Here is a 12,775-nt window from a genome sequence, read left to right as displayed (position 1 = left end):
AACACTTCCAACAGCCTAATGTCAAAGATACTATGATGTACTTTCTTACCAGCGGAAACTCCATACTAGTTACAATAGACTCTTCAATAAAGGGACAAGCCCAGTGTTACTTACTTAAAAACTTTTTATCCAAGAAACATTATTTACGAAAAGTAAATTATGACCTTCCAAATCTATTATTAGGGGTGATTCTTTATAGGTCTATTTACAAAATAATTAACCTAATTTTCCTTTAAGAGTTTTTTAGATACACATCAACTGGAAGTGAAAGGGTTTGAACCTACACTGTTAGAAGTCATTCTCTGATCATTGAAAATCAATCCATAATGAAGATGAATCATCTCTGAAAGTATAATCTGTCAGTGGGCAGTGCGATTGAATTTACTAAAAAAATTGATTCGTATATAGATTTGGAGGTAATACAGTTTGCAGAAGCAAGACATAATGCATTTCACCACATAAACTAAACAGGAGTATTTTCACTTGATTAGGCTTTCCATAAATTCCTGAGGAATATTGAAAATATTTACATCACATCCCTAAGCATATATGTATGGTACATGAGGAGAACTCAGGATTTACACCAAATATTTTCCCTCCTCAGTACTGACCGATTATCACCATCATTTAGAGAACCACTTTACTAGAAATGTTCATTCTTATATGGTCTAATTGGGAGATTTTCTTCTTTTTGGTGAAATTTTCTGAAACTTTGTTTTGTTACTCTTCATTAAAAAAAAGGGGGGCGCCTGGGTGGCTTAGTCGGTTAGGCCTCCGACTTTGGCTCAGGTCAGATCTCAGGCTCCTGGGTTCAAGCCCCGCATCAGGCTCTGTGCTGACAGCTAGCTCAGAGCCTGGAGTCTGCTTCTGGTTCTGTGTCTCCTTCTCTGTCTGCCCCTCCCCCTCTCATGCTCTGTCTCTCTTTGTATCAAAATAAATAAAACATTTTAAAAAAAGTTTTAAAAAAAAAAAGGCGGGGCACCTGGGTGGCTCAGTTGGTTCAGCGGTTAAGCATCTGACTCGATTTTGGCTCAGGTCATGACATACCGGTTGCTGGGTTCGAGGCCCACATTGGGCTCTGCACTGACGATGTGGAGCGTGCTTGGGCTTCCTTCTGTTCCCCATCTCTCTGTCCTACCCTGCAGATTATAAATAAATTTTTAAAGTTAAAAGAAAAAAGGCTTCACGTTTCTAGAATGAGCAAAAATTCTAGAAAACTGTGGTTAAAAAAATATTTTTGATGTTTATTATTTATTTTTGAGAGAGAGAGACAGAGCACGAGCAGGGGAGGCGCAGAGAGAAAGGGAGACACAGAATCTAAAGCAGGCTCCAGGCTCTGAGCTGTCAGCACAGAGCCTGATGCAGGGCTCAAACCCATGAGCCCCAAGGTCCTAACCTGAGTCAAAGTCAGACTCTTAACCTACTGAGCCACCCAGATGCCCCTAGAAAACTGTATTTTCTTCTTACCAATGCCAAATTGACAGTATTTGACCCCAAACAATAGATTTTAAATGTTTTTGTTCTTACCCAAGTACAGCATATTTGATGTAGGTGAAAATTACCTATAATTCCAACTCGTCAAAACAATCACTGTTAATATTTTGAAATGTGTCCTTTTAGTCTTTTTAAAATGTATGTGATGCTATTCTGACCAAAATGATTTCATATAATATGTACAGTGGTTTCACCTCCAATTTTTGACAGTTTACCAAGGACGTCTCTCTATAGTATTAATTTTCTTCTACATTGCTTTTGAGTGGTTGTGTCTTACTATCAGTCCCCTGGGTTGTTTTCCATTTTTCACTTTTAGGAACAAGGCAGTAATGAATACCTTTGTTGTTAAATCCTTCTTCACATCTACAAGATTGAAATCTCTCCGAAAGCACACAGTCACACACTCTAAGCCTTTCTCCTCACATTGAGCTAATTAAAGATAAAGAACGATTTCTGTTGGGATTCACTAGAACAAAGAAACTAAAATGCCTTTGTTTTTTTTGCCAAAATACTGTCGTGTCAATGGCTAGGAGGGGGGGCGGGGGGGAGAGAAAGCGTCTAATGAACACATATGTAGAGAAATGTCCCTAAAGTTTAAACTTGGAGCTTAAAAATGACTTCAGTATTCATTCCAGGTGTATTTGTATTTAGGAAAATTTGAAAACTAGCCATTGAGGCTACAGTTGATTGTATCGAAAGAATACGCTCTTGTTAATTAAGATAACTTTTGTTCTAATTACAAAGCAGCGTCTCTTTACTGCCTTCCGGTTACCTCGATTTTCTAAAAGAAAAGCATGCTCTTTGCCCGGCCAGACTGCTGCTTAACATCCTCGATCCTTACATCGCTTATGGACAATATTTTCATTGATAAATTTGGGATGGACGGGGTGGGGGTGGGGCCCCATCAGCTAAATAAAACGGCCCAGGTTGGGATTCAGAGCCGCCCTCCATCTTGGCCCCAGACCACTACCGAATTGACTCATAAAGTTCTGGCACATGTACCCTGTGGAGATGGAGAGAGTCTCACATGACACACACGGATTGATATAAAAAGACACCAAACCACATGATGCAGAAAATACTTAAGCAAAAACTCCAGCTGTGGATACCCGCTCTGAATCCCCACCAGGCTAGTGCGTGATCCAGGTAGTCGAATAACCCAGTATTCAGCACCCCTTCCTTGTAGGGAAGCATGAAGTTAAATTCTGCTGTGCAAGCAACAGAGGAATGCCTGTCTGGGAAAATCGCTGATAGGATGCTGTAAAATAACCAACGAGCAAGGTGGGAGGTAGAGAATAAAACAGCAGACATCTTTGAAGTGAGAGTAATTGGTATTTTTATGCATTTGACCTACTGAAGATGAATGGGTTCTTCTTTAAGCTCTTTACCAGTTGGGTGTAGACAGGGATCCTCAAGCTCGGCACCATTGACACTTTGGCCCACATACTTCCGTGTGGAGGAGGGGAAAGGGCTGTGTGCCCTGGTGGGGTATTCCGTGGCGTCACTGGCCTCCACCCGCTGGGTGCCAAGTAGCACCACCACCCCGGTTGTGACAACCAAAACTCACAGAATTGTCCCCCGTTGGGAACCACTAGGTTAAGAGATCACTGTTCTGAAATGCTGAACAACTACAGACTCAGACCCAAAAGCATGTCATGTGCCATTTTATTTATAGATCAGTGTGGGTAGAAGTAGTGCCAGCCACCTCCAAGCTGTCAGACTAGACTCGAAGTTCGATGTAGCCCCGCACTCTCCCAACACTGTGCGTTCTGTGCAGAAATACATCTGTGTATGAGCCTGGCGCCAGATACCCTTGTACCGGTAAACATCATTTGTCTGCCTTCTATGTCGTGTTTCCTGCACTAGCAATGAAAGTGTCCTTTCTGTGGTCGAACGCATTGATTTAAAAAAAAATCTCCAGATTTATTTTGAAGGGTATATGAAAGGTAAGTATTAAACCAAACAAGCCCGTGCCTGTTCCCAAAGGGATCTTCTAACTATCACTTTAGGGGACCTCAGGCTATGGCATTGCCCACGAGCTAATCCTTTCTACCCATTCTAGCTCACTTTACAAGATTCACCCCTAAATAATTTCCACTCTTCTCTGTTCTGAGACTATTTCAACTTAACTTCCTTGCACTCACTCTCCCTTTGGCTGGTGTAGCTAACTTTATGAACGACTCTTCATAAAGTTAGTGAATTCCCTGCTTTTTAAACCTCTCTTTGGCTTCTGCTACCATCTTGCCCTAAAGTCTCCCCGTTGAAAGTCTGCATTTAATAACAGGAGTTGCCAACGTCTTGACCTTTTTTCAGATATGACAATGGATGATGTTCGAGAATACGAGAAAAACATGCATGAACAAACGAACATTAAAGTTTGCAATCAGCATTCCTCCACTGTGGATGACATAGAGAGCCATGCCCAAACAAGTGTATGTAGAATTTTTAAAACATGTTGCCCACCTTTTACCAAACGTACACATAAACTGATCTATGAAATACTGCAAACGTTCAGTTCTCGACCTACCACAAAAACATGTCGGCGTTGCCCAGAGGCGGTTGGTGAGGAAACCTGAGTTGGGTCTAAACTGGATAAAGTGTCACCTCTTCTTGATGTTTCACTTCTTCAAAAAGCTGCTTGATTTGGGGGGTTGTTACACTCATAAAACCCAAGAACGTGGAACGTGGAGAGTGGAAACATTTGTGGCTGGTGAATGGCCCGCACCAGGAAGGAAGACAGGGGTAAAAACAGATGTTATAGGAAAACTAGAACATCATGACAGTAACTTTTAAAAACACAGTGAGCATTCAAGTTATTCATTCAAGGGACAGCTTGTAGCTCATCTGGTATTTTAGATTTCTTTCCATTTCCTTTGAAATGCTTTCTGTGGTTCTTTATAGCTGTTCTGCCAATCAGTTCCTTTTTACTTGGGTTCATCTCAAGATGGGGTGCAGTCTATGCACACACTGGCTGAGCCGTGCAGGCGTGGTGAGCTGGGAATGTGCTGGGCCATGTAGCCCATCCAGCCTGGGACTTAAAATGAGACTCAGAGAGCCACGGGTTATTTAGTGGCACGTTGGAAATTGAGAGCTGACTGGATGGTATATGCCAGCATTTTTAATATAGTTCTCTCTCAATCATTTGGTGTTAATGAAGAGGAGATACAGAGAACGAAGAAAAATGTAATCATTGAGTCGTTTGTATGTATCTTTGGCCAGAGCCGTGATCTCTCTGGGAATCAGCTTGAGCCCACATGTCTGCTAGCCCATACCCCAGAGCAATACATATTAGATTTTTAAGAAATCGGCAACATAGTCGTGGACAATTGAGCAATGGCCATTGTTGTAAACGGGTGCTACAAAATTGTGAAGATCGTTTGGTTGCACTCTGGAAATTCTGGGTTCAGTTTTTGTAAGACCAGTGCTCTAACCCCTGAGCTACGGAGCCTTGGTTCAGTTTTCAGAGCATGTGTTTGGTGCGTGCCCTGCAAGGCTTGTGTGCTCCTGTCGGGTGCATGTGGCTATCCTTGAGGCTCTAGTGGCCCTGACCTTTCCTCCCCACGTTGCACGCAGTGATTGGATTTGCAGAAAGCTGTTGGGTTGACTTAACTGGGGTGTTCCCCTCTAGGCCAATTCCAGCAGGACCTCCCCCTCTCCTCTGTCCCTGTGCTTACGTTAGAAATGCTCATTAAGGACACTGTCCTTGAATGTGCATCATTTTCTATTTCCTTTTCCATTTGGAATCTTAGACACTAGCGCTCCCTCAGCGGCTCTCTGAAAGCTGCTTTGCTGGAAATGTGACCAGACAAAGGAAAGGGGGAGATGCCACATTCCCAGGGATACTAAGCGAAGTGCTTTTCTCATTCCAGGCTCTTATGGTTTTATAGCTTACGGCTGTTTGTTTGGTTTTCTTTCTGTTTTGCTGTGATTATTACCATTAGAAAGTCAGTTTACTATGTATGTAGACAGTGGTACCTAGAATGGCTCTCCCATGGGAAAGCATTCTCAGGCTGCAATTCTCTGTCGTTCCCATGACTTCAGCCTAAGAGATGTCTATCTCCTCAGCAGTTACACAAAAGCGGTTATTTTGAGTGCTTACGACATTTCCCTTATGCTTTGGAATTCCATCAAATTGGGGATCATTTATTTTTCCATTGTCTTCTCTGTCATAATGAAAAGCAGTTGACATCAGGAGGCTGCTGTCGTCACAAATAAAAACTGCAGGGGTGCCCAGTAAAATTTAAATCCTCAACCTAAGACAGGACCCGGTAGGTTGAAATTATGCAAAATTAACACCCATGAACATGGCAATAACAGTCTGCTTTTCCATTGAGCAGTTTCAGTGCCTTCAAGGAAGGGAACTTCTAAGAGACTCTGGGAATGTAAAAACGAAATTCTGTATTTTGGATGATCTCTGCCCCCTGCTGGACGTGTGGAGTAGAGCATTATACTCAGCCACTAGAAAGTGATTTTCCAAGATGATACTTATTTATTATAGCAGAAACCTACCCCACTCACTAAAATTTTTCTGGGGTCTCCATTATATTTTGGAATAAATCCTTCTTTTTTAAAAAAACGTAATCTCATTTCTTAGCTTGTTTCATAGTCTTAGTATTTTTTAAAGTGGTAAATTTATAGGTACAATTTTTCTTGTTATAGTCTACATTTTATAGATCAATACAAACATAATTTTTTATTTACTTTGTAAAACAGTTTTCCCTTTAAGAATATTTTAACAATTGCTCCCAAGAAATCCTCTTAAGGGTTTAGTTTTTCAAGAAATATTTCTGGTTTGTTCCTGTTATGATATGACCTAATATATGTATATATCTCTCCTAGTGATTAATACCATGTTATGAATATTCATCCCATAGTTAATATTTCCAAAGTGGGTATGTTGCACCTTTGCTAGCTGAGAAACTATCATATCATGAAGTTTCTAACACTAGGTCATGGGAGAGGACAAGAATGAGAAATGATCTGCGGGAAGTTAAAATACATGTAGAAAATCCATGGAGGATCGCTTTCACCTTTTATTCAAGGACAAGCCCTTAGACTTTCACTCAGTGCTTTTTCTTTTTCTTTTTTTTTTTTTGTAATATTTATTCATTTTTGAAAGACAGATCATGAGTGAGTCAGGAGCAGAGAGGATGGGAGACACAGAATCCGAAACAGGCTCCAAGCTCTGAGCTGTCAGCACAGAGGCTGATGCGGGGCTCGAACCACAAACTGTGAGAGCAATATTTTTAAGAAATAGACTAGGGAAAGATTTACATTATATATATATGTGTGTGTGTGTGTGTGTATATATATATATATATATATATATATATTATTTTCTCACTTACATAAAAACATTTCAGGTGTTTAGAAAATCTACATCACCTGGAAGTTCCTCTTACATGAGGCATCACTGAATTTCTGTCTTGGGTGCTTTTTTTCTTTTATGTTTCCTTGAAATACAGCTTTATTTTTCTTAGCTTTGGGATAATTAGCAGTATTTGTTGTTGTTGTCATTATCTTACTTGTTTTTTTAAGCCGAATTAATGAAAACACAGGATGGATACACAGTCAGGAAACCAGTAACCCCCAGAATGCTAAAAGCATATTTATTGAATAAGAAGAAATTCTGATGATTGGCCTGTTTGCTCTATAACGGTATATACTTGTACGACATAAAGTAGGTAATAATATGTATCATTTGTGGGCCATCGATTGCTTTAACTGCCTTCCCTTTATAGAAAAGATAACTAGGTCTAATAATAATAGCTTCATATGCCACACCATACCCACAACACACACACACACACAAACACACACACACACACACGTACGTTCTGGTTCTGTACTCTCCTGATCAGTTCTTATTCAGAATATTTAAACTACTCACTGAAGAATGGTTTGGAAAATCTTGGATGGATATTCATAAAGGAATTTTTTTTCCCAAGGTTTGCCTTAGTAAAAAATAAAATTATTTTTAGGGCTTAGTATTTCAGTGATAATTTCGGTTTATAATCTGGACAGACCTCTTTATGATAGAGTTCTCATAGTTCCCTTAAAATCAGGCATAGAGATAAAGCCGTTGCATCTCTTCTAAATGACTGGTCATTTTTCTTTCTATTTTTCTTTTCTTTGAAGACATGACAATGGATGAAGTTCGAGAATTTGAACGAGCCACTCAGGAAGCCACCAACAGGAAAATTGGCGTTTTCCCACCCGTGATTTCTATCTCGAGTACCCCCCTGCTGCCTTCCTCGGTCCGCAGTGCCCCTTCAAGTGCTCCGTCCACACCTCTCTCCACAGACGCACCAGAATTTCTGTCCGTTCCCAAAGATCGGCCCCGGAAAAAGTCAGCCCCAGAAACTCTCACGCTCCCAGACCCTGAGAAAAAAGCCACCCTGAATTTACCTGGCATACACTCCTCAGATAAGCCATGTCGGCCCAAATCAGAGTAACTTCATATAAATCTTTCATGGGGATTTTATATTTTCATTTGGGTTTGTTGTGGGTTTTTTTTGTTTTTTTGTTTTTTAAGAATCTTCTGATAGAGGAAAAAACTGCTTTGTCACTCAAACCTGTTCTTTCGATCTCTGAGTGTGCATGTGGCTAAGTAATTTCCCGTATAATATGATTCCCTAAGTATGCCACACAGCATCATACTAGATGTAAAATGTAAGGCTTGCAAAAGACAGAAGGAATATTCTGTAACCACAGCTGGAAGCCGGGAGGAAGGGAAGAAGCCTTGTTATTAAGCATTTGATGGGGTAGGTGTGGACTTAAAGAGTAAATCCATGAAAACTTTACGCCACTGTTACAGGTGTGGTAAAATAGTGAAGTCAGTCTCCTCTCATCAAACCTGAATTCTCAAAAACACTCAGGTGTAACATACCTAACTGTTCAATTTCAAACTGTTCATCACCAAGACTTGAATACTAGTAGTTACCTGAGATTCCTCTTTTGATTCACCTGACTCAGGATTTGGGGCCTAATTAACTCTTTAAATTTTTTGAAAAATTTCATTATCAACCTATAGAGGCTCCAAGTGCAATTAACGAGAACTTATTTATACCTTTCGCAGAATTTAATAAAGACTCCACTTGTTTCTGTCTTTTAATAAACTTCCCCCTTTGTGCCCTCGTGGCCTCAGAAATCTTTCAGAATTGCATGGATGAATGCAGCCATAACTGACTGATTTGGGTATGGTTTGGTTTAGGAACCAAGAGGCCCAGGTGAGGCAAACATCATTTTTCTCTACAGGTACTAACAAACCTTGAATTGTCATCGTCCATTAAGATTCTCAGTATTTGCAATTAATTCAGGTGAATTCATTGACTCTTTGCCCATTCTAAGAAGCGCAAGGGTAGACTAAACTAATTGGACTTTAGCACTGTCAGGATGTCTGGCTCGGGAACCTGAAAAAGAGAACTGTCTCCCATCCCCCCTCCCAGGTGTTACTTTTAATAACGTCCAGACTTCCCTGGAACAGATCGCCCATCACCAGACCTTAAAAAAGACTGTCATTCTCTTGCTCTTCCTTGAAATCCAAATACTGGGAAGGTCGCAGAAGTGGAGTAAATGCTATTGCAGGGGGCCGGGGGGGCGGGGGGAGAATGAGCAGAATTGCTGACTCCTATTTGTAGAATAAAAGGGCGGAGTGAGAAATGACGCCCCCCACGGCTAGCTCTCTTTTCTGCAAGTAGCAGTAATGCAGGATTAGAATCCACGCTGATGGGAAGCAAGACCATTCGACCCAAGTGGCAAAAATCGAACTCTCCTTTGCTCAAAAGAGAAAACTCTGCCACCGTCGCGCCTCACTGCCTTTAAACGCAGAAGGAAGGGCAAGCAGAACCTAGGATTTATTTTTGTCCTCCAAGAGAGGAAGACGACAAGGTAGTTGGGCAGCTCCGAGGCCCCAGCTAGCCTTCCTGACCATAACCTCCAACCTCAGGAAAGGGACCTTCCCAGAACACAGATTCCAAAGGAAACAACATAAACCAAGGAGCTTATTCTCCTTCCCACACAGCCTCTCAGCCAGTGGACCCTGCCTGCTTCTCTCTCTCAGTGCTTAGCATGCTGCATAGTGTCTTTCCAATTGATCAACTCTCCCGAGGTGCAGGCGCTGGCCCCGTGAACCCAGCACCAAGTATTCTAAGTCATACGTCAGACCGTCAAGATCATTTCTTTATCTCTAGGTTGACATTTAGCTTAATAAATAAACCCAGAACTCCAAGGAAACCAGTTGCAAATAGCTTTCAACGATAGCATTGTAGTAAGACATCTTTGCATGGTAGAGTAGCATGATTTTTGCTCGTGGGAAAACTTAATCTTATCAAACCTCTTGGACTTGCTCCGTGGTCCCCTCTCCACACAGTAGAACTTAACGGGAATGTTTGGCTTTAGAGTGCAAAATTCTACTTTCAGAAGACACTGACATAGTATGTGTATTTGCTTAGTATTTGCCGGCTGAAACCAGGATGGGGCGGGGTCATTATTTTTGCACAGAACAGATTTCTCTTGTGCAGGTTGTTAACACATCTGGCACCTACTTTTTCCATTAATGCCTTTGCCATTTTTCTTTTTTTGTAAAGTAGCTTCTCCTATCGAGGTCAACAATGCTATTAGCTTTGGAAAGCTAATTTCTTGATTCCCTTCTGTGAGTTTTCTTCCTCCTGTAGCCGGTTCAATAACACAGACATCAATTTCAAAGCTGCCGATGATTGTGTGATTTTTAGCCAACAAATGTGTGTGCGCTTCAAGTATGTTCAGTTTTTCCTGTCTACATGTGGTTCTGTGTGCATTTAAATAAGGGGTGGGGGGTGCAAATATTCCTTTAGCTGCTTTGAATATTTAATCCGGTCATCACAAGGCATAAATGACTTCAGTATTTTATCTACCTTGATTTTGCACCTGTCATTTCATATTCTCCATACATAAGTTTGTTTCTTGTGGGATACAAGCCTGCGATGAATGTGTATATAGACCATTAATAATTCCTATAAGGATGAAAAATGCTTGCATGATGGATACTTAGAAGAAAACAAAGCTGAAACTTGAATTTATTAAGCATGTTTGGGGAAACATAGAATCTTAACTCAGTGCCTCTGTCTGCAATGTGGAAATCTTCAACTTTGTTCACCAAAATTGTATTATATTTGTATATATATAAATATAGTATAGTGAATCAGAAACCACCAGTTTTAAGTCTCTGGTAGCCAATTTAAATAATCCATAGAAGAATGCATATGTTCATCCCATCATTATCTATGTTATTAGTGGAGACCATCAAAATGGCCATAAATATCATTGCTTTGGATGGATTTCAAATGATGAAATACCCCTGTGCTTTTCATTGGCCGTAATACAGCATTGCCGCTTTGGCTGTGTTGTCCCAGGATAAGAAGGACTCCGTGTCTTTACTGCACAGACTTTCTTGGAGGTGAGCTCTGAAGACCATCGCATTTCCTACTGTCGGGCTGAAATAAAGCAAAGCAAAGGAAAAGCATAACAACAGAGGAGTCTGTGACATCTCTCAGTTACCAGCGTAATAATCGAAAGAAAGAGTTCAGTGGTGAACTAAGTTATAAACCCTTTCTGCTTTGGATTTGCATCTGTGTCGGGGGGAAATGGTTTTAATTTGGGAGGATTTATTACCCGTGTTTTGGATTGTGAAAACAAATCTCTAAGGGGTACAGTTGTGGGTGTAGAATGAATGCAGACACTTTAAAAAAAACACGAGACCTCTGAACGTAAATATGTGGTTTTCTTTCAAGACGCTGTCGTCAATGGCGACCTAAGAGAAAAGATTCTGACACTTCTCAGGAAGTCATTTTTCCGTGAAACTTCCAAGACTACTGTATTTTTGTGTGTTTTCCAATTTTACTTACCTTAGCATCTCTCCGTGGCTCAGAAACAAGGTCACTGGCTGGCTTAAGTCCATAGAAATTTTACTTGTTATAAGGGCCAGAGTAGAATTTAGTCACATAGAATGTGTACTCCAATGACCCAATAGAGAAGAATTGTCTGAATAGTTTTAGTCCCTTTCTGATCATCTGACTCAGTAGGCTAGGTGACAACCTGCTCTCTGAGCCATAATTCTTGAAATTGAAAAGAAAAAAAAGGGTCTCTTTAGTAACTGATCATAAATAGACCATTTAAAACTACCCATTCTTGTGCTCGCTTTGGCAGCACATATACTAAAACTAGCCATTCTTGCTGAAACTGAAGGGTTACTCGAGAGCACGGCGTTGGCATGTGAAGGCAACACACCCCGGGTTCTTCTGTGTTCTACCTTCAAAACAATCTGTTTGCATTTGAAAATAGAAGTGTTGGAGCTTTTTAGGAGTTAGTGCAATAAAAGAATGTGAATATGTTAAGAATTTTTCAGATGCCGTTATTATAATTTCATTGTTAACAAGTGCATCAGGATAATCCTCTGGCTGTTTTTGCTTCAAATGGAAAACACGTCTGTCGAATTGCAAGGTTCCCTTCCGTTTCCGTGTCGTCACCAAGAAGAGGTTCTTTGAGTTGTTCTGTCTATACCGCTTACATGTAGCTTCGAGTGTCATTTTTTGTGTGTTTATATGTCAAGCTGGGATCTTGATTCGTTACATATATTGAGTCAAAATACCACTGCCACTGCCGAAGGACCAAGTTTTGGAAAGCACAGTGTTACGGACCACAAGCAGCGCAAGCAAGAATTGCCCCTCACACATGCCATCCTTCTGTGTCATTTTATGGCTGTTTTGTGTTGTTGGTCCCCCCCCCCCGCCAGTTATTTATTATTGTTAATAACTTCCTTTTTCTTACATTCTGTTGTAAATAAACTACAAAGCAATCTTCTTTCCAAGTGTAGCTTCCTTCTTTCTCTTTCTCAGACATACTCAAAGGAAATGTTAGCATTTGTGAACTTGTGGGTCGCTGGAAAAGAAGCTTCAAGGAAGAAGGAATAAGCCAACGGTCACTCCTGAGACCCAGTTCTAGGTACGGGTCTTGTGTGCAAAGAAGGTTGGTCTGCTGTTAATAAGCTTAAGGTGCCTTCAGGGTCAGGGTCCTTGATAGGAAAAGCCTGGGTGCCAGCTCTTAGTAGCCAGCCAAAAAGTACCCAGGTGAAGCTATAACCCAATGGGAGACCCACATAGACGCATCTATCCATTAACAGGTGCTTGGTTCCCCCCTCATCAAATGTAAGGCTGTAGTCTGAACGCCCGCCAAGAAAAATCCCCCCTAGGGAATCCATGGGAACACCACCCTAGTGGACACGAGGTTCTCTCCGTTGTAGGGG

General features: G+C 41.0%; 1 protein-coding gene across 5 annotated transcripts in view; it reads left to right on the top strand.

The window, feature by feature from the left end:
• Positions 1 to 12,340, top strand: part of PITPNC1 (phosphatidylinositol transfer protein cytoplasmic 1) — a 229,136-nt gene extending 216,796 nt beyond the window's left edge. For 4 of the 5 annotated variants that reach the window (XM_029928135.1, XM_029928136.1, XM_029928134.1 and 1 more), the window contains exon 9: positions 7,633 to 12,340. In XM_029928135.1, the coding sequence (XP_029783995.1) occupies positions 7,633 to 7,949 (317 nt within the window). In that variant the 3' untranslated portion in view covers positions 7,950 to 12,340. Of the gene's footprint in view, positions 1 to 3,807; positions 3,927 to 7,632 lie in introns of all 5 variants that reach the window. The other variant, XM_029928137.1, reaches the window with a different exon arrangement.
• Positions 12,341 to 12,775: the final 435 nt, after the last annotated feature.

This window comes from Suricata suricatta, chromosome 17 (assembly GCF_006229205.1).
Source record: "Suricata suricatta isolate VVHF042 chromosome 17, meerkat_22Aug2017_6uvM2_HiC, whole genome shotgun sequence".
NCBI lineage: Eukaryota > Metazoa > Chordata > Mammalia > Carnivora > Herpestidae > Suricata > Suricata suricatta.
This window is presented reverse-complemented; position numbering and strand designations above follow the sequence as displayed.